Source organism: Nannobrachium achirus (assembly GCF_963921795.1).
Source record: "Nannobrachium achirus genome assembly, chromosome: 10".
NCBI lineage: Eukaryota > Metazoa > Chordata > Actinopteri > Myctophiformes > Myctophidae > Nannobrachium > Nannobrachium achirus.
This window is the reverse complement of record NC_137819.1, coordinates 11,594,052-11,617,244: the sequence shown is the minus strand read 5'-3', so window position 1 is coordinate 11,617,244 and position 23,193 is coordinate 11,594,052. Positions and strand designations below refer to the sequence as shown.

The window sequence follows — 23,193 nt, the reverse complement described above, 5'->3', positions numbered from 1 at the left end:
TGGGGCACCATGGTCAAAATAAAGCAGTGTTGCATGTTGGGGCCTGCAGACCCCAACAACACCCTCCATTCAATCTATAAAGTATAACAGTACTGTTATGCTGTTTGAAGTGTACTCAATCATGCACTAACACTACACATACAAGGTTTTGTTAGTGACAGGAGGAATGCAGAGGAATCTTCCCTTGCTCTCCTCACACACATGCACTCACTCCCACACACACACACACACACACACACACACACACACACACATCGCTCACCCTCTCTCTCTCTCTCTCTCTCTCTCTCTCTCTCTCTCTCTCTCTCTCTCTCTCTCTCTCTCTCTTCTCTCTCTCTCTCTCTCTCTCTCTCTCTCTCTTTCTCTCTCTCTTTCTTTCTTTCTTTCTATACCACTTGGACACACTCACACTCTGTAGGCCTACACACAAACATTTAACACTTAACAAGACTTTTACATGACAGACACATGTATTGCGATCTTTGGGATTCACATATGGCCTTATGACTAAAACCCAGCGGAATTGAAGACTCAAAAGATCAATTCACTTTGACTCAGCCGCAATATTGAATCATACAAAAAGGTTCATTTACAGCGCTATAACATTCACACATCAGACTGCCCTGCCCCCCTCACAGTTGAGTATTAGGTTGCTAAACCTCTCCTGTTCTCCTGCGCTCATTAAATGCCAAAAACCTTATCTCTTACTTCCAGCAATAAAACAAAGGGGCCACTATGCCCTTCTCGCCTGTCCTCCCCTTCCACCAGCAGCTGTCTCAGGGCCATGCACCTACGGTACAGTCTACAAGAAAAAAGGAAATCACACCCAATGTGAAGTGAGCGGTGGTCGTGCCTGCATAACATCCTCAGACTTGGATCCAAGTCTAGGATGCACAGGCTATGCTACAGTACACACACACACATTTTGCTATGGCAAAACGCTGAGGAAAAAGGCTACAGGCTACAGACATACACACAGCCACCCATTATGCCTAATGGCTGCTGTTGTACCAAACATGTGACTATGGGTGGCTGTCAAGGTGAGAATATTGGTCCCATTAGTCCGGCGGGGCAGCAGTCCGACGGTGGTTAGGGTTATCGTTAGTGTTAGCGTTAGGGTTAGGTTCACAAAAAGTGTAAACAATCTGGAATCATCTTGTGGTCCCTGGTTGGCACAAAATATTTTGAAAATATGCCTACATATCAATTTGGGAGTCCTGTACAGGGTTACCGGAAAAGTCCTCCTCCTCAGGACCTCCATTCACAGGTCCTACTGGTGACCACCCTAGTGGACACGAATGATGGAGGTGACCAAACTCATGACAATGCCAGCATTCTGTGTTCTGCAGTAAACGTGCGTATTGCTGCGTGTTAAGACCCTGATGTTGCTGCTTTCCTCTCCTCCTTAAACCTCTTTGTGTAGGTCCTCTAAACACAGAGTTTTGCATTGGGTAAGTATTTTGATAGCACATGGAGGAAGGTGGGTCTATCATTGGCCAATCTCCAATCACCTCCTGTGGGGCAGGTGTGGTTGTGCGCACTGTCAACATGCACTCAGCAAAGGCTGCATCTTGGGCAGCTGTGTGAAGTTTTTTCTTCTGTCGCTCTAATTCCTGTAGTTGTAAGAGTGCTATTTTATGCGTAATTTCCGTTGTGCTCTCTGATTTTGTGTTATTTTCCTTGATGTATCTGTTGTAGTGGTGAAGCACAACAGCTTGCCATTCAGCCTGGGGTTCGACACTTAGTCCAGCGACATCCGCTAGGGTGTCACATAAGTTGTCAGGGAGGCCTGTAAGAACCATGTCACGAAAGATTTGAACATGGGTATCATCTCGGTCATAATGTGAGCACATTGTATGGAAGTAATGGCTCTGGGCACGCGTAATATAGTCGTGAATGTTCTCATCAGGTTTCATTTTAAGCGTACGCATTAAGGCCACATCCGTCTTCATGGGAAACTCTAAACGGAGTGCATCCCAAAATCGTGTGCAGACTTGGGCAAGCAAAGATGTGTCTGCTATCTGCATGGTTCCTGCAGTATTTTCAAATCGAGTTAACCACATAGTGCCTTTGATTCGACCCAAAATGGCCCGAAGATCTCTCACTGCAACTTCCTCATGGGCTGTCAAGCGGTTTAATTCTGTTATCCACACATTAACACCACTAGACAGAGAGGGTAACTTGCACACGTAGGCTTCAAGATCTAGGAGTGACCATGGCTCATAAACCTGTCTGCCTATGTGATGGTCAAAGTTTACTGGAAACTGGCCACTGGGTACTTTGGTGTTTTCGTCGAAGGACAGTTTGTGCTCTGCATCACCATGGCTCAACATTGCTGGTATCTCATGCAAGCTGGACTGTGAGCTAAGGACAGATTTATGCCTTGGCATGCTTGGAATCTGCACACCAGAGCTGAACTCCTGCAGTATGTCAGCCTGTTGTGGTGATGTTATAGGGATTCTCAAGCCCTCAATCCTATTCCCTGCAGCAGGAAGGCGAAGCAGATTTTGACACACTTCCTGCACCATGCTACTGGCTCGCTGCAAGATCTGTTGCTGTTCTAGAATGTGCTTGAACAGCTCAGGGATGGTTAACCCAACCGTAACGTGTGTGGTACTCACACTGTCACTGCCTATGTCCACCTCATTGTTTGTCACTTCGACAGGATTTGTAACAACAAAGTCCTGACACTGTAAGTTAGATTGTGCATCATCGAAAGTAGCCATGGGTGTGCGAGGGGAAGCAGAAGCATAAGGCGGGGGAGGCGGACCCAGCTCGGACAGATCCTGATAAAGCACTTCACATGTCAGCTGTGCTTTAGATTTTTTCTCAGGAGAAGTCAATAACAGTCTTTGATAGAAAAGGTTGGAGACTTGATAGCGCTTCTCAACGTATTCCTCTGTACTGCTAGAAAATACAGTTTTCTTCGTTCCTTCTTTGGCAAACCGCCAACGCTCCTCCTCGAATTTATGTATTTGGCATATTTGATCTCTTGTGACAGGCCAATGGTGGGGGTCAGTCTGTACACAGCCACATTCACGAGGGTGTAAGGTTAAGATCAGAATTCCTTCATTCTTCCATTCTGTCAATAAGCGATTGGTCCAATGGAGAAGGGAAATAGCCTTTGTCCCATGTGTGGAGTCAATGCTCCTTCCATATAAAGTGAACTGCTGTTCAAACGTAGTGGCCATGTTTAAGATTTCATCAAAAGTAGTGGCCATGTTGAAGATTTCAAAGGATTGGAGAGAGGTTCTTCCTGATTTTTTCCTAAGTGTCTGCTGTCTGTCAATCGTTTTTATTTCTTATTTTTTACAACTGCAAATCTCTTCCACCCCGTCAAAACCCTAGGTTTGCCTGCTGTCACAGGACTTACGTCGCTACACGCCGCTAGCTCAAAATAAATTAATAAACAAATATTAATTTATTTCGGAGCGAATATGACCTGTCATACCCACGGAAAACAGTATCAGTATTTCCCTACAAACCCCACCCCAATCACATCAGATTTGTGTTTTGCGGCAAACCTGATAAAATATAATGACTCAAAAACGGACTGTACTAAGACACAAACGATTGAGAGTCATTTATGGAACCGTGTTTGCCACAGCCTATGAATTATAAGTGGGTGCGCCTAGCCACTCTCACACCCTACAGACACTAATCCCATACAACTGTCTCTTTTCACTTACCCCTCAAAGGGACCACAACACCCTAAACTGGTTCTCTTCACAAGGTCAGGAACTCAGCAGCTCTTGCTTGTCTGAAAGGTGGAGGAAAGAAAAGAAAAGAAAAAAGAAAGAAGAAAAGAAAAAGATACATGTATATTTTATTTATCAAAACCTGTCGCTTATCTTTTTACTTCGAGGCTGAGCGACTTAGCAATTTCACCGTTCGCACTTCATCTCCAACGTACAGAGCATTTAACATTTGTTTTTGATCGAGACAACAAGTCTCACGCTGCTACCCCTCCAGCGTATAGAGCATATATTTTTTTTGATCAAGACAATCGCCTCACCGCTGCTACCTTCTCCAGCGTACAGAGCATATATTTTTTTGATCGAGACAATCGCCTCACCGCTGCTACCTTCTCCAGCGTATAGAGCATATATTTTTTGATCGAGACAATCGCCTCACCGCTGCTACCTTCTCCAGCGTATAGAGCATATATTTTTTGATCGAGACAATCGCCTCACCGCTGCTACCTTCTCCAGCGTATAGAGCATATATTTTTTGATCGAGACAATCGCCTCACCGCTGCTACCTTCTCCAGCGTATAGAGCATATATTTTTTGATCGAGACAATCGCCTCACCGCTGCTACCTTCTCCAGCGTATAGAGCATATATTTTTTTGATCGAGACAATCGCCTCACCGCTGCTACCTTCTCCAGCATACAGAGCATATATTTTTATCTCCTGTTGTTAACTATTATTAAAATCGATTCAAAAGAGCTAATAAACATACAGACAAAAGTCTCTCATACAGTTCTCAATATAACATGGTGCAAAGAGATTAAAAGACTTAAGTTTGCACAGAAATGATTCAAATGCTATTCAAAATGAATTCATGTGTAATATTTTAACTCTTCTTATATATTATCATTAACCTAAATTTGGTATAATGCAGATTTCATACAATACTTTACGTGGTACAACTACCTATACTAAGCATATAATATATGCATACCTCTGGGATCCCTTTTAAATTGTACCACCAAATATTGCTGGAAACCTGCGGAGGGGTCCCCAATGGACCGGTCCCCTGGACTGGACGCCTGGACTCCGGACAGGATAGACGTCGAGGGTCACCAGCTGATGCGCCGTTCTATATCCTAAGAGTCCAGTTATGAGACATTACACAGGAGCACCAGTTCAGCTATTAAACTCAGCATGTTTAATGATTACACAGGGTAGATTCCCCACATGAATATATAAACATATGAACAGCAAATGCATGAAAGTAAACAGAATACAAGCCTGATATTTCACAACATAAAGTTGCATCCACAGCAAGCTAGAAGACAGCGTCCAACTGAAACCAACAAGTTTCAGCTGCACTCCGGAGAGATCTCTGAGGAGTCACTATCTAACAAAGTCTATATATCAAAATCTGTCCAGCAGGCTGCTGGAGCAGCCCTTCTGTCTCTGATTGGCCAGCAGTACTCAGAGCACACTCTAAAAAGATATGGTTGCTTGTGGCTTAAAGGAATAGTTCACACATTTTTACACATTACTATATTCATAAAAAGTTGTCTATTCATATCCACAGAGAGAGGAAGAGGAGTGGTTGTGTTGTGACAGAGCAGGCGTCCAAGAGATCCAGAACCACACCTGGACTGAAGACACCCAGTCACACCAGCAGTGGACACAGTAAGACTGGACACCATGTACATTAATTAACACAGTTAATAACTGAAATGTTTGAAATTACAGAAGACATTGTCAGACTAAATGTCCACAATGTGTCATCAGTATCCATGTTGAAATAATGATGCTAAACATGTATCAACTCTGTATGAAAACCAGTGATCCAATGTTTCTTTAGCCTGTTTTTCCTAGTTTTATTAAACACTTAAACCCCTTATGTTGTTTAGACCCTCAGGGCTCTATACTAGTGTATTTTCTGCTTTCACACAACATGAAATATATTCGCTGAAAATAGCAGATCTACAAGCTTACAGATCAGCTTGTAAGCTTGTAGATCTGCTATTTTTTGTAAAGGATTTTCCCAGAATACGGAAGCTGCTGTTTAAGTGGTTAAATTAATAATGTGCATACACATATATAAGGATGTAAAGTTATAAATTCAACTGAATGTTTAAAATGTCTTCATTGTCTTCTCATAGCAGGTGTCAGTCCGCAGGAGGTTCTAAAGGTTTATAAGGTCGGCTTGAACCGTCTTGATCGTGTGACATACGTCACTGAAGTGCCCTCCCTCAGCAGCATCTACACAGAGCTCTACATCTCAGCGGGAGAGAGTGAAGGGGTTAATACCCAACATGAGGTCTGGCAGCTTGAGACGGCTTCCAAGAAGAAGACCCTCCATGATGATCCAATCAAATGCTGTGACATCTTTAAGCCCCTCCTCCTTGGCAGAGACAAACCAATCAGAAGAGTTCTGACCAAAGGCATCGCTGGCATTGGAAAAACATTCACTGTGCGTAAGTTCACTCTGGACTGGGCAAGGGGTTTGGAAAATCAAGATATCATTCTCCTGATTCCCTTCTCATTCCGGGAGCTGAACCTGGTAAGAAATGAGCAGCACAGTCTTCTCTCACTGATCCATCGTTTCCACCCAGAATTAAAGAAGGTCACAGCAGAGCAGCTTGCTGTCTGGAAGGTTGGCTTCATCTTTGATGGTCTGGATGAAAGCAGGTTTCCACTGAAATTCAAGAACATTCGCATTGGTTCTCGTGTCTTCCAAGAGAATGACATTGTTTCTGATGTCACAGTGACATCATCAGTGGACTTGCTGTTAACAAACCTCATTGAGGGGAATCTGCTCCCCTCAGCCCTCCTCTGGATAACTACCAGACCTGCAGCGGCCAATCAGATCCCTCCTGATTGTGTTGACATGGAGACAGAAGTACGAGGCTTCACAGACCCCCAGAAGGAGGAGTTCTTCAGGAAGAGATTCAGTGATGATGAGAAGCTGGCCAGCAAAATCATCTCACACATGAAGACATCAAAGAGCCTCCACATCATGTGTCACATTCCAGTCTTCTGTTCCATCACCGCTACCGTCCTGGAGGACATGTTGAAGACAGACAAGAGAAAAAAGCTGCCCACGACCCAGACTCAGATGTACAGCCACTTCCTGTCGGTCCAGACAAAGAGGAAGTGGAAAAAGTATGATGACAGTCATGATGTGAATCAACAGCAGCTCATGGAGAAGGACAATGAGGTTCTTCTGAAGCTGGGTAGGCTGGCGTTTGAACATCTGAAGAAAGGCAGTGTCATGTTTTACCAAGAAGACCTGGAAGAGTGTGGCCTTGATGTGAAAGCAGCCTCGCTGTACTCAGGAGTGTGCACAGAGATCTTCAAAGAAGAGACTGTTCAATCTGAGAGAAAGGTCTACAGCTTTGTTCATCTGAGCATCCAGGAGTTTATGGCTGCAGTCTACCTGTTCCACTGTTTCACACAGAAGAACACGAAGGTACTGGAGATGTTCCTGGGAGGAGGAGGAGGATACTCGCTGACCCTGGAAGACTTCCTGAAGAGAGTCATGGTAAAATCCCAGAAGAGTAAAAATGGCCACCTGGACCTCTTTGTCCGCTTCCTTCATGGCTTCTTACTGGTGTCCAACCAGAGTCTGTTAGGAGGTCTACTGGGTCAGAAAAAGTACAGTCCAGAGAGCATCCAGATAGTCATTAACAACCTGAAGAAGATGACCACTGAAGATCATCCTATCTCTCCTGAGAGAATGATCAACATCTTCCACTGTTTGATGGAGATGAACGACCACTCAGTACTTCAGGAGATCCAAAAGTACCTGAAGTCAGGGGACAGTCTGTCTCCATCCCAGTGTTCAGCTCTGGCCGCCATGCTGCTGATGTCAGAGGAGGTTCTGGATGAGTTGGACCTGGACAAATACAAAGCATCAGAGGAGGGGCGATGGAGACTGATCCCAGCTGTGAGGAACTGCAGAAAGGCTCGGTTAGTAGTCATGTGAATAGAAATACCCTAGAGTCAATCTGACATTACAGTACACTATAATTAGAAACTAAGGTTGACACAAAAGTTAGAAACTAAGGTTGACACAAAGGCTCCAATAATACTGTCTGTGTAATAGGGACTGGTGGTATTTTGTGCAAAGTCCACAATAAAGCAGGGTAAAAACCAGAAAGATTCAATTCAAGGAAATTGCAAGTGTGGTTGCCGTGACACAAGTGACGAGGAATCAACTGGGAAATAAATTCCATCTTACTATTTATATTAGATAATGTGATGTCATTTATATTAAATATTCTGATGTCTGTGATGTCATTTATATTAGATACTGTGATGTCATTTATATTATATACTGTGATGTCAAGTGAAGCATGACCAAAAGCTTCACCCTTTTGTTGTGCAGCCTCCCAACCCAGATAACATCACTAAAAAGTTTACAAAACACAGGTTCACTTTGATGGGTAAAAAAAAACTCTCTGACCGAATATACAATAGTGTGTTTCCTATAGCAACCACACTAACTAAACTAAGAGTCTAAAATCCCTGCTGGTTGAACCCTCCAGACCAGTGGTTTGAACCCACTGACACTCAGTAGTGTCACATCGGATGCCCATGTGGTGTCTACAAGTCAATTTCTTTGATGTCGCTGGAGGCCCACGACGCGTTTGACGCGTTGTACAGTAAACTATACTGTACTGTAGCTACTGCACTTGGCTACCGCGGTGATGAAACAAACTCCATTTCCCAACATGCAGCGCGCAATTACGTCACCCGGACGTGCTGTGTGTCTCGTTGACTTCCTGTTTAGCGGCTGCACAAAAATGCTGTTTTCTCTGGATTCTCTTCCTTTTTTTAATTTTTTTCTCAAAACGGCAGCCTCTTCTACATGCCGTAACACAAACACTGTGGCTTAGAAATGATAAAAAACGGTCCTGACTGAAAGAAAAGATTTTTGCGAAATAAACAGGACATACTCGGATTACATTTACTCTGATTACTTTTCTCGCCAGTACTCTCGCCGGTAGGTAAAATGACGCGTTGCCATGGGCACCAGCAAATTAAGACTTCAAAACCACGTGGGCGTCCGATGTGTTAAAATAAAAATCATACCAGTGTGAAGTGAGCAGTGCCTTTCATGAGTTACAATGTCTGTCTTGATGGACACACACACAAAGCCAAATGTATCTATGGACAACTTATAAACAATGTATGTATGTCGTTGCTCCACCTCGAAGCCAGATCAAAGCCTGCAGCTGTGGCCCAGCTTGAGGAGACAGGGATGAGTAATAGAGAGACTGAATGCTGGTCTCTAGCAGCTTGTTTGTAAAGCTTTTACACAGTTTTTTAGACAGTAAATATGCAATGTAGTTCAGTCTTCATTTCACACCTTTAACAGCTGGGTGAAAGCTTTGTTATCAAAATTGCTCTTCCTGTGTGGTGTTGTCTATTCCACACTCTGCTGTTAAATATATGTATAATTTGTTTTGATAATCTCTGATTTAATCTGCATTTACAGACTTGTTGGCTGTAACCTCAGAAAGACAGAGGTTGAAGTTGTGGCTTCAGCTCTCAGCTCTAATCCTTCCCATTTGAGAGAATTGGACCTCAGTGAAAACAACCTGAACGACTCAGGACTAGTGGAGCTGCTCTGTAAAGGACTGAAGAGTCTGCACTGTAGGCTGGAGATTCTACGGTAAGATACATTTACCCAATTTATTTTGATCACTTCTGTATTATTATGTACTGTATTATGTGAATATAATATGAATGCTGTGGTGAGAATGTATTAATATGCTTGATATCATGATAACCCAAGCGTATGTGCCTGAGTAGACGTTAAAATTACCGCAAACATATATGTTTGAAAGTGTAATATCCCTTTAACACAAATTTATAGGCTACTTTGTCATACCACGGGATTGCACATCCAAAATAGCTGATACATTACAAGCTCACAACGCGTCGAGGACGCAACGATTGTGAGCTTGTAGATCGTCTATTTTTGACGTGTGACCCCAAGGGGGCCCCCATATTATTTTGTGGGGTCCCCAGATGATTAATTAATTCATTTAATGACTTTTGAAATTGTAAAATATTACGGAAGAGGAAAACATTGTGAAAATAGCCGATCTACAAGATCACTGCAAAGTTCCAAGTGCTTGTCAGGTTTGGGGTTCCCAGTTCAAATATGATTATCAAGCAATCAATCTGGTGTTTCATTATTCATTCAGACTGGCTCACTGCTACTTGTCAGAGAGATGCTGTGAACTTCTGGTCTCAGCTGTAAGCTCTCATCCCTCCCTAAGAGAGCTGGACCTGAGCTCCAACATGATGGTGAATGTTCCAGTCCTGGAGAACTGCAAGTGAGTAGACTTGAGCTGTGTCCATGTTAGTGCACTGAATGTGCACTGTTTCCCTCATGTGTATTTAGTATAGGGCTGTCAGTAGTTCACCTCCAAAATGTTTTTTTTTGTTTTTGTTTTTTTTGTTAATTAACACAAAAATATATTATTGAACTCAAGTCTCCATGGCATGAGTAATCAATTTTGGGGGTGAACTACTCTTTTAAGACGATAATAACGAGTCAACGCACATTCCTTTTAACTGCACTTTTTTGGGACGTGCGATTAATGTTTGAACCGTGGTCCACTCCAGGCGCTGAGGTAAACGTGTTGTAGTTTGATTAAACATAACATGAGGTAAACGTGTTGTAGTTTGATTAAACATAACATGAGGTAAACGTGTTGTAGTTTGATTAAACATAACATGAGGTAAACGTGTTGTTGTAGTTTGATTAAACATAACATGAGGTAAACGTGTTGATGTAGTTTGATTAATCATAAGATGCCACCGAAAAAAAGATCATAGCTTATTATCTCCCAAGTAAAGCCTGTCCATAGTGTCTCCGACCACCAAACTTTTCATCGGAAAGTTCCGACTTTCCGACGTGCAGCTTAACACCAAAACGCGTCCGTTGTTGCTACCTGCTCTGCAGCATACCATGCCAACTTATATAGAAAAATAAAAAGGCCTTTATAATGGATAGACCTGTGACTACTGGTCTTTGAGTTGTTATTGTAAACCTAACCATAACCGTAAACTTAAACTAACACTAAAACAATCTCACCATGGCAACCAAAGCGCTCAGTAAAAGGGGTGGGACCCCGTCGCTGACGGCTGTTTGCGTAACAATTTGGACCGCAACGGCGATTGCGTCATAGCAGCCGTAGTCTGCTAGTAGTAGAAACAGGCTCCTTAAATGTTAGACACTGAGACATTGATGCATTGTTGTTCTACTTCCTACAGAGTGAAACACAGAGGAGAAGATTGGCTTAATCCTCAACTCATTACCAGATGTGAGTATCTGTCTGTGTCAATATCACACATTGTCATTTTATACACTGTTGTATGCTTGGTTGGCTCCTCCCCAGATGCTGTTCTGAAAACTCTTCAGGAGAGCTTCCAGGGAATTCAGGTTTCTCTGCTCTTGGCCTGGTCCTTAACACCAGCAAGACTAAGTTTAAACACACCACCAAATAACAGGCTAATAAAACATGTTTTTTATTAAAGAATGCTCACATTTGACTAAGTTGATATATATATATATATATATATATATATATATATATATATATATATAGTTCCAAAAACAACCGATCTACAAGCTCACCATGCATTGTGAGCTTTTGGATCGTCTATATTTGAAAATTAGACAAAAATCGCAGATCTACAAGCTCAAAATATGTAACATTGTGACAGGTTCTGAATTTGTAAAGTATGTTTTAAAAGTACAAAAAAATGTTAATTAAAAAATGTAGGGGTTGCCACCCGTCGCATAAAATACGGATTTGTCAATTATTTGAGAATTAAAGCCATACTATGTAACTTTTTAAATACAACTAATCTTAAAATTGTCCTAACTACTAAATCGCTAAAGTTTTAGAACCCCAACTCCGTTTTTAATTTCAGCCCCTAAAGCCTTCTCTAAATATGTTTTCTATGATCCTGGCCGGGGACTGGATTTCCCAGCAAAATTACGTCATCTGCATCATCCGTGTACGGTGTGTATAGGTTGGCCAATCACATCGCGGATCATACACACATGATACACATGATACGGCCAATCACAGTGTGTGCTGTGTCTCTTCAGGAAGTAGCCTCCCTCAGCAACAGTGTTTACGATGGAGAAGGATTCTTGCCTCTTACTCCCCAAATCCTGGTCAGAAAATTTAGTTCTACCCCTCTACGGATTCGTATCGGTTTTAGTTTTAGTCAGAGACATTTTATTTAGTTTTCGTCAGTGAAAAAAAAAGCGAGTCGACGAACATTTAGTCATAGTTTGTTATTAATCCACGCAATCCCATACAGGATGGCGTTACGCTATCCATTTCAATAGGTTTTAGAAGTCTAAATAACAATAGACAACTTTAAGCGTATATTTGCAACGACTCGCTCTGAAATCTAACTACATCCATCTCTCAGTCCCTCCTAATTTCAACATCAGAAACCTCTGCCTATGACCCAATAGATTGGTCCTCCTCTGTAACCTGAGATTAACTGTAGCTCGCTGCTGAATCTGACTGTTGGTTGTATTATCAGAGTAGTTATTTTGAATCTAGGATAATTAGATCCAAGGAGGTGTTTTTGAATATTAACTAAACCTTCGAATCAATATCCCAACAAGTTAGGCCACACTTAGATTATAGGTTCAACACACCCTATTTAAGCAGATCTCTATGGTTATACATTTCATAATGATGCATATAAAAATCAGATTTTGAATGATATATTTTGCAGGTAAATTTATTAAAGAAATAAAAGCTTTTACAGAAATAGAAAAAGGCAAAAGCATTCAAAGTACATTTCAATGTTCCCAATTTAGTCTAAATCATCGTTTCCATTTTTACACTATAATGATAATAATCATCATAGTAAGAAAGCAGAATAAATTCTTATTACCCTTTCAAAGGTTAGAGATGCACCAACCGGTTGATCATTTCCATTCCATACTTTCTTTTACAGAATTAAAATTGTTAATCCTGGGGGCTCTCTCTCTGTCAGATTGGTGCAAGAGGTCTTTTGGCGTGCGACCTCTCGCTGGGGTAGAGAGCCCAATGTTCCTTCTGAAGGGGACAGTATACTGTATATACACCTCTGCCAGACTTTGTCTGAATTCACTTCCCCATAAGTGTGCTCCAAGTCGCTTCTGCATTTGTTGTTTTCCATTTCAACCAAATTTCCCCCATGTGTGTCTCTACATAACAGGATGCAGGTGTGTGGTAATCCGTCACATTTAGCCTCATTTAGCCTTCAACAACCCACAAATAATATTTTGCATCCAGCATTTAAGCAGTACAAGTTTTAGTCAACAAAATCAACACTAAAAGAAAGGTTACTAATACGCGTGTGAGAGTGTGTGAGAGAGTGCGTGCGTGCATGTGTGAAAAATAGCACATTAACAAGCTTGCGGTGCCGTGCTGCAAGCTTGTAGATCTGCTATTTTTGAAAAATCATGAATATTTGTGCAGGTCTTTGAATATTTTTTACCCGATTCCATTCCAAACCGTTCTTCTAAATTAGTGGTCCTCGAACCTTTTCATGTCACGGACCCCCAAAATTACATTGATTTGGTCGCGGACCCCGTCTCAAAATGTGTTGTTGCAGGGACCCCCGGAAGCAAAGTTGGCTTTGAAAAATACACCATTCAAAGGTTTGCACAAATGTTCATGCTTTTAGAAAAAATAGCAGATCTACAAGCTCACAGCACGTTATTTGGTCACTGGGTGCCAGAGTAGTGGGCGGCGACCTCCACCCGTCCGGGGACCCCACAGGGGTCCTTGGGGGCTTACCAGGTGGTCCCCAGTAAACTAGTTCACGCAACATTTTATGTATTAATGCATATTGCTCTCTGTTCGCTATTCAAAAATACAGATCTACAAACTCCTAGGGCGTCATTTGGTCATTTGGTGCCAGAGTAGTTGGCGGGGATCCCCCCCTGGTCCGCGGACCCCCAGGGGTCACAGATTGTGCACCAGGGGGTCCCCTGTTCTCTATTGGCTATTCTGAAAATAGCAGATCTACAAGCTCATAGCGTGTCATTTGGTCACTGGGTGCCAGACTAGAGGGGGTGACATCCACCCGTCCGGGGACCCCACAGGGGTCCTTGGGGGCTTACCAGGGGGTCCCCAGTAAACTGAATACAAAACGGCCCGCACTGAATACAAAACACTGATGCTGACCTTCAAAGCAGCCAAAGGTATGGCTCCTCCATACCTCCAAAACCTGATCAACCCCTACACCCCCACGCATTCACTTAGATCAGCCAACACAGGGATGCTGACAGAACCCTCGCTAAAAACTCCAGGGCAAAAATCCACTCGTCCGAGACAGTTTGCCCTCCTGGCCCCCAAGTTGTGGAATAAACCCCCTGTCGCACTTAGAACAACGGACTTTAAACTACTTTGTGCCACATTTTATACTTTGAGAATATTGTTCTCTATTGGCTATTCTGAAAATAGCAGATCTACAAGCTCATAGGTTGTCATTTGGTCGTTTGGTGCCAGACTAGTGGGCGGCCACTTCCACCTGTCCGGGGACCCCACAGGGGTCCTTGGGGGCTTACCAGGGGGTCCCCAGTAAACTAGTTCACACCACATTTTATGCACTTTATCCATATTGCTCTGTATTGGCTATTTAAAAATAGCAGATCTACAAGCACATCATTTGGACACTGGGTGTCACACTAGGGTGCGAGGACCCCCATCCGTCCGCTTCACCCACAGGGGTCAAAATAGCAGACGTACAACCTCAGGGCGTGCTGCGAGTTTGTAGATCTGCTCTTTTTGGAAAATCCTGAAAAGGTGTGAATATTTTCACCCCATTCTATAAATGTCTTCCAAATCAGTGCTTCTCAAACTTTTTCATGTCAAGGACCCCCAAAATGACACACGTTTGGCCGCGGACCCCATATCAAAATATCTTGTTCCAGTCACAAATGTTCGCTTTTAAAAAGAATTATTCAAAGGAAAAAAATACATACAAAATAAGAAATAGCAGACCTACAAGCTCGAGTGCCGCGCTGCGAGCTTGTAGATCTGCTATTTTTCAATAGTTAAAGCATAAAATAATTAATAAAGTGGTTCCATGTCTTATTTCAAGTGTGTGTGTGTGTGTGTGTGTGTTGTGTGTGTTGTGTGTCAGTCAGTGAATGATGTATTTAATGTTTACTGTGTGTTTCTCATCAGATTTCCATCGTCTCACTCTGGACACAAACACAGCATACAGAGACCTCTCTGTGTCTGAGAACAACAGGAAGGTGACACGTGAGGGACAGGATCAATCATATCCTAAACATCCTGACAGGTTTGATGTATGGTCTCAGGTTCTGTGTACAGAGGGTCTGACTGGACGCTGTTACTGGGAGGTAGAGTGCAGTGGAGAGGTTAAGATAGCAGTGACTTATAGAGGGATCAGCAGGAAAGGAGCTGGTTATGACTGTGGGCTTGGATACAATAACATGTCCTGGAGACTGGAGCGTGATGGTCACAGTGGTAACAGTTACAGTGTCAGACACAATAGTAAGCAGACTGTCCTCCCTGTCAGGGCCTCCAACAGAGTAGCAGTGTTTGTGGACTGTCTTGCTGGGACTCTGTCCTTCTACACAGTGTCATATGACTCACTGGTACACCTGTACTCCTTCAACACCAAATTCACTGAACCTCTCTATGCTGGGTTTGAGTTATGGTACCCCTCCTCAGTGTGTCTGTGTGAGCAGAGATAGAGTCTCTATGTGAGGGTGACATCAGGTCACCATGGTTACTCAACATGTTTGAGTGAGTGCAGGTTGTCATGGTTACCACATCATGGACTCCATATTTGGGCATGAGTGACTCGTGGTGACATCACGGTGACATCATCATGATGATGTAATCAGCAGCACAGTGACATCACACATTACAGCTCCTGTAGATTCAGTGTTTCTCTGACGTTGTCATGACAACACCCCCATGTGTGTTTGACCTTTGACCCCGGACCCCCATGAGACAGATTGTGTCGTTAAAAATGTTACAAATTATATAAAAGAAACACAAACATTTTCCCTAAAATAGCAGATCTACAAGTTCACAGCGCGGCACTGAGTGCCGAGTCCCCGAGCTTGTAGATCTGCTATTTTTGAAAAATCGTGAACACTACTTTTTTTACCAGATTCTGCTAAATCAGTGGTTCTCAAACCTTTTTCATGTCAAGGACCCCCAAAATTACATGTAATTGGTCGCTGACCCCCCCCCCCCCCCCCATCTCAAAATGTGTTGTTCCAGGGACCCCCAGAAGCAAAGTTTGCTTTTAAAAATATACATTCAAAGGTTTGCACAAATGTTCATGGTTTAAAAAAAATAGCAGATCTACAAGCTCACAGCGCGTCATTTGGTCTTTTCGTGCTAGAGTGGTGATCGGTGACCTCCATGTGTCTGGGGACCCCACAATGGTCGTGGACTGTTTACCAGGGGGTCCCCAGTAAAAACAACATTTTAACCACTTTAAGATTATCATTTTGAGGTGGGTGGGGTCTGGCTATTAAAAAATACAGATCTACAAGCTCACAGCGCGTCGTTTGGTCGTTTCGTGCCAGAGTGGTGTTCGGTGACCTCCATGCGTCTGGGGACCCCACAAGGGTTGTGGACTGCGAACCAGGGGGTCCCCAGGAAAAGTAGTTAACATAGCATCACAATCACTTGAACCACTTAATCCATTTGTATGTTGGCTATTCAAAAAACAGCAGATCTACAAGCTCAAAAAAAATAAACTTTCTTTTAAATATACAAATGTTGTTTGGGGGTCCCTGGTACGAATATGTTCAGATGGGGGTCCCTGGTACAAATATGTTCAGATGGGGGTCCCTGGTACAAATATGTTCAAATGGGGGTCCCTGGTCAAATCCATATTAATGTCAAACTCTATGGTATAAAATGAGTCATCACCACAGGGAGCTTTAGATCTTAGATTAGATCAGATAGAAGTGCACAAACCTCCACTCCACACATTTATAAATATGTATCATAAATACTGTCCATCAATGATGATAATGTAAATATCAGTGTTATACTTGTTTCTCTTATGTAGATACAAACTCATATTTGATGTATATTTTATTTTTGATATTTTTATTCAATAGACAGAGATAAACTGTATATTTGATCATGTAATTGTCACAATATCAATATTGTTTCTTGTATATAAACCTTTATACTGAACCACTTGAACCCCATATACTTTATTGACTGGGGTTCCCCAGGGTTCTGTAATTGGTCCCCTGCTTTTCCCCCACCTCTACACCAGATCTCTTGGGTGAAAATAGCAGATCTACAAGCCATCTAATAGCTAAGATCTACATCACAAAGTGACACATTGTGAGCAGTGTTCATTTTGATAGCAAATTATTGTGTCATATTTTAATCATACTGTTTTTCGTATTATTATTTGTTTTTGTCTAGTTTTAGTTGACTAAATGTCATAGCATTTTAGTTGACTAAATGTCATAGCATTTTAGTTGACTAAATGTCATAGCATTTTAGTTGACTAAATGTCATAGCATTTTAGTTGACTAAATGTCATAGCATTTTAGTTGACTAAATGTCATAGCATTTTAGTTGACTAAATGTCATAGCATTTTAGTTGACCAGATCAACCGTTTATTTAGTCGACTAAAATGAAAATGTAAATTCTTGGAGGGCTGTGATGGCATCTTAATGCCTGATTTATAGTTACTGTAGCTCTGTGCCAAAGAAATGTTGATCTACAAGCTCACAGCATGTCTGTGACGCGTTGTGAACTTGTAGATCGGCTATTTTCAGAGAGAGCAACACCCGAGTGCAACCAAACATAAAATGACTTGTCTTTTAGTTCTACTGGATCTCTTCTCCACTTGTCCCTCCCTGACATTTTAGTCTAGTTTTTATTTGTTGATGAAATGTTCAATATATTTTTGTCAGATCGTTGTCAATCACTCTGGATTCAAACATCTACTGAATGTGTTGTTAATGAACTCAAATCAATCATTCATTGTTTACTCATTGATTCATTATCAGATCATTGTTTCCTCACTCATTCCATTATTGTGCTTTCATTGAATATTAATGTGATGCTGTTCTCATTGTTCACATGTTATTTTATGATCATGTGTAGAAGTAATAATTGTTTAATAAATTGATCGTTGACAGTCTGTCGTTGTTCCTGTGTGTTAATATTCATAGTGTTGTCATGACAACATGGCCACAGCTCATTGGTCATGTATAATAACTAGGTTGGATCTCATTGGTCATGTATAATAACTAGGCTGGATCTCATTGGTCATGTATAATAACTAGGTTGGATCTCATTGGTCATGTATAATAACTAGGTTGGAAACAAAGGTCTCGTGAGACTTAAGTTTGCACAGAAATTATTCAAATGCTATTCAAAATGAATTCATGTGTAATATTTTAACTCTTCTTATATATTATCATTAACCTAAATTTGGTATAATGCAGATTTCATACAATACTTTACGTGGTACAACTACCTATACTAAGCATATAATATATGCATACCTCTGGGATCCCTTTTAAATTGTACCACCAAATATTGCTGGAAACCTGCGGAGGGGTCCCCAATGGACCGGTCCCCTGGACTGGACGCCTGGACTCCGGACAGGATAGACGTCGAGGGTCACCAGCTGATGCGCCGTTCTATATCCTAAGAGTCCAGTTATGAGACATTACACAGGAGCACCAGTTCAGCTATTAAACTCAGCATGTTTAATGATTACACAGGGTAGATTCCCCACATGAATATATAAACATATGAACAGCAAATGCATGAAAGTAAACAGAATACAAGCCTGATATTTCACAACATAAAGTTGCATCCACAGCAAGCTAGAAGACAGCGTCCAACTGAAACCAACAAGTTTCAGCTGCACTCCGGAGAGATCTCTGAGGAGTCACTATCTAACAAAGTCTATATATCAAAATCTGTCCAGCAGGCTGCTGGAGCAGCCCTTCTGTCTCTGATTGGCCAGCAGTACTCAGAGCACACTCTAAAAAGATATGGTTGCTTGTGGCTTAAAGGAATAGTTCACACATTTTTACACATTACTATATTCATAAAAAGTTGTCTATTCATATCCACAGAGAGAGGAAGAGGAGTGGTTGTGTTGTGACAGAGCAGGCGTCCAAGAGATCCAGAACCACACCTGGACTGAAGACACCCAGTCACACCAGCAGTGGACACAGTAAGACTGGACACCATGTACATTAATTAACACAGTTAATAACTGAAATGTTTGAAATTACAGAAGACATTGTCAGACTAAATGTCCACAATGTGTCATCAGTATCCATGTTGAAATAATGATGCTAAACATGTATCAACTCTGTATGAAAACCAGTGATCCAATGTTTCTTTAGCCTGTTTTTCCTAGTTTTATTAAACACTTAAACCCCTTATGTTGTTTAGACCCTCAGGGCTCTATACTAGTGTATTTTCTGCTTTCACACAACATGAAATATATTCGCTGAAAATAGCAGATCTACAAGCTTACAGATCAGCTTGTAAGCTTGTAGATCTGCTATTTTTTGTAAAGGATTTTCCCAGAATACGGAAGCTGCTGTTTAAGTGGTTAAATTAATAATGTGCATACACATATATAAGGATGTAAAGTTATAAATTCAACTGAATGTTTAAAATGTCTTCATTGTCTTCTCATAGCAGGTGTCAGTCCGCAGGAGGTTCTAAAGGTTTATAAGGTCGGCTTGAACCGTCTTGATCGTGTGACATACGTCACTGAAGTGCCCTCCCTCAGCAGCATCTACACAGAGCTCTACATCTCAGCGGGAGAGAGTGAAGGGGTTAATACCCAACATGAGGTCTGGCAGCTTGAGACGGCTTCCAAGAAGAAGACCCTCCATGATGATCCAATCAAATGCTGTGACATCTTTAAGCCCCTCCTCCTTGGCAGAGACAAACCAATCAGAAGAGTTCTGACCAAAGGCATCGCTGGCATTGGAAAAACATTCACTGTGCGTAAGTTCACTCTGGACTGGGCAAGGGGTTTGGAAAATCAAGATATCATTCTCCTGATTCCCTTCTCATTCCGGGAGCTGAACCTGGTAAGAAATGAGCAGCACAGTCTTCTCTCACTGATCCATCGTTTCCACCCAGAATTAAAGAAGGTCACAGCAGAGCAGCTTGCTGTCTGGAAGGTTGGCTTCATCTTTGATGGTCTGGATGAAAGCAGGTTTCCACTGAAATTCAAGAACATTCGCATTGGTTCTCGTGTCTTCCAAGAGAATGACATTGTTTCTGATGTCACAGTGACATCATCAGTGGACTTGCTGTTAACAAACCTCATTGAGGGGAATCTGCTCCCCTCAGCCCTCCTCTGGATAACTACCAGACCTGCAGCGGCCAATCAGATCCCTCCTGATTGTGTTGACATGGAGACAGAAGTACGAGGCTTCACAGACCCCCAGAAGGAGGAGTTCTTCAGGAAGAGATTCAGTGATGATGAGAAGCTGGCCAGCAAAATCATCTCACACATGAAGACATCAAAGAGCCTCCACATCATGTGTCACATTCCAGTCTTCTGTTCCATCACCGCTACCGTCCTGGAGGACATGTTGAAGACAGACAAGAGAAAAAAGCTGCCCACGACCCAGACTCAGATGTACAGCCACTTCCTGTCGGTCCAGACAAAGAGGAAGTGGAAAAAGTATGATGACAGTCATGATGTGAATCAACAGCAGCTCATGGAGAAGGACAATGAGGTTCTTCTGAAGCTGGGTAGGCTGGCGTTTGAACATCTGAAGAAAGGCAGTGTCATGTTTTACCAAGAAGACCTGGAAGAGTGTGGCCTTGATGTGAAAGCAGCCTCGCTGTACTCAGGAGTGTGCACAGAGATCTTCAAAGAAGAGACTGTTCAATCTGAGAGAAAGGTCTACAGCTTTGTTCATCTGAGCATCCAGGAGTTTATGGCTGCAGTCTACCTGTTCCACTGTTTCACACAGAAGAACACGAAGGTACTGGAGATGTTCCTGGGAGGAGGAGGAGGATACTCGCTGACCCTGGAAGACTTCCTGAAGAGAGTCATGGTAAAATCCCAGAAGAGTAAAAATGGCCACCTGGACCTCTTTGTCCGCTTCCTTCATGGCTTCTTACTGGTGTCCAACCAGAGTCTGTTAGGAGGTCTACTGGGTCAGAAAAAGTACAGTCCAGAGAGCATCCAGATAGTCATTAACAACCTGAAGAAGATGACCACTGAAGATCATCCTATCTCTCCTGAGAGAATGATCAACATCTTCCACTGTTTGATGGAGATGAACGACCACTCAGTACTTCAGGAGATCCAAAAGTACCTGAAGTCAGGGGACAGTCTGTCTCCATCCCAGTGTTCAGCTCTGGCCGCCATGCTGCTGATGTCAGAGGAGGTTCTGGATGAGTTGGACCTGGACAAATACAAAGCATCAGAGGAGGGGCGATGGAGACTGATCCCAGCTGTGAGGAACTGCAGAAAGGCTCGGTTAGTAGTCATGTGAATAGAAATACCCTAGAGTCAATCTGACATTACAGTACACTATAATTAGAAACTAAGGTTGACACAAAAGTTAGAAACTAAGGTTGACACAAAGGCTCCAATAATACTGTCTGTGTAATAGAGACTGGTGGTATTTTGTGCAAAGTCCACAATAAAGCAGGGTAAAAACCAGAAAGATTCAATTCAAGGAAATTGCAAGTGTGGTTGCCGTGACACAAGTGACGAGGAATCAACTGGGAAATAAATTCCATCTTACTATTTATATTAGATAATGTGATGTCATTTATATTAAATATTCTGATGTCTGTGATGTCATTTATATTAGATACTGTGATGTCATTTATATTATATACTGTGATGTCAAGTGAAGCATGACCAAAAGCTTCACCCTTTTGTTGTGCAGCCTCCCAACCCAGATAACATCACTAAAAAGTTTACAAAACACAGGTTCACTTTGATGGGTAAAAAAAAACTCTCTGACCGAATATACAATAGTGTGTTTCCTATAGCAACCACACTAACTAAACTAAGAGTCTAAAATCCCTGCTGGTTGAACCCTCCAGAGCAGTGGTTTGAACCCACTTACACTCAGTAGTGTCACATCGGATGCCCATGTGGTGTCTACAAGTCAATTTCTTTGATGTCGCTGGAGGCCCACGACGCGTTTGACGCGTTGTACAGTAAACTATACTGTACTGTAGCTACTGCACTTGGCTACCGCGGTGATGAAACAAACTCCATTTCCCAACATGCAGCGCGCAATTACGTCACCCGGACGTGCTGTGTGTCTCGTTGACTTCCTGTTTAGCGGCTGCACAAAAATGCTGTTTTCTCTGGATTCTCTTCCTTTTTTTAATTTTTTTCTCAAAACGGCAGCCTCTTCTACATGCCGTAACACAAACACTGTGGCTTAGAAATGATAAAAAACGGTCCTGACTGAAAGAAAAGATTTTTGCGAAATAAACAGGACATACTCGGATTACATTTACTCTGATTACTTTTCTCGCCAGTACTCTCGCCGGTAGGTAAAATGACGCGTTGCCATGGGCACCAGCAAATTAAGACTTCAAAACCACGTGGGCGTCCGATGTGTTAAAATAAAAATCATACCAGTGTGAAGTGAGCAGTGCCTTTCATGAGTTACAATGTCTGTCTTGATGGACACACACACAAAGCCAAATGTGTCTATGGACAACTTATAAACAATGTATGTGTGTCGTTGCTCCACCTCGAAGCCAGATCAAAGCCTGCAGCTGTGGCCCAGCTTGAGGAGACAGGGATGAGAAATAGAGAGACTGAATGCTGGTCTCTAGCAGCTTGTTTGTAAAGCTTTTACACAGTTTTTTAGACAGTAAATATGCAATGTAGTTCAGTCTTCATTTCACACCTTTAACAGCTGGGTGAAAGCTTTGTTATCAAAATTGCTCTTCCTGTGTGGTGTTGTCTATTCCACACTCTGCTGTTAAATATATGTATAATTTGTTTTGATAATCTCTGATTTAATCTGCATTTACAGACTTGTTGGCTGTAACCTCAGAAAGACAGAGGTTGAAGTTGTGGCTTCAGCTCTCAGCTCTAATCCTTCCCATTTGAGAGAATTGGACCTCAGTGAAAACAACCTGAACGACTCAGAGGACTAGTGGAGCTGCTCTGTAAAGGACTGAAGAGTCTGCACTGTAGGCTGGAGATTCTACGGTAAGATACATTTACCCAATTTATTTTGATCACTTCTGTATTATTATGTACTGTATTATGTGAATATAATATGAATGCTGTGGTGAGAATGTATTAATATGCTTGATATCATGATAACCCAAGCGTATGTGCCTGAGTAGACGTTAAAATTACCGCAAACATATATGTTTGAAAGTGTAATATCCCTTTAACACAAATTTATAGGCTACTTTGTCATACCACGGGATTGCACATCCAAAATAGCTGATACATTACAAGC

The 23,193-nt window shown here is 42.1% G+C and overlaps 1 protein-coding gene across 1 annotated transcript; it reads left to right on the top strand.

Annotated features, from left to right (window-relative positions):
• Positions 1-735: 735 nt before the first annotated feature.
• LOC308292812 (protein NLRC3-like) lies at positions 736-22,879 on the top strand (the record flags this gene model as incomplete). The annotated part of the gene is made up of 7 exons (XM_080735237.1): positions 736-795; positions 3,699-3,733; positions 5,939-7,654; positions 9,186-9,343; positions 20,288-20,436; positions 20,713-21,224; positions 22,756-22,879. 7 exons carry the CDS (start codon positions 736-738, stop codon positions 22,877-22,879), a joined length of 2,754 nt encoding a protein of 917 aa, XP_080591363.1.
• Positions 22,880-23,193: the final 314 nt, after the last annotated feature.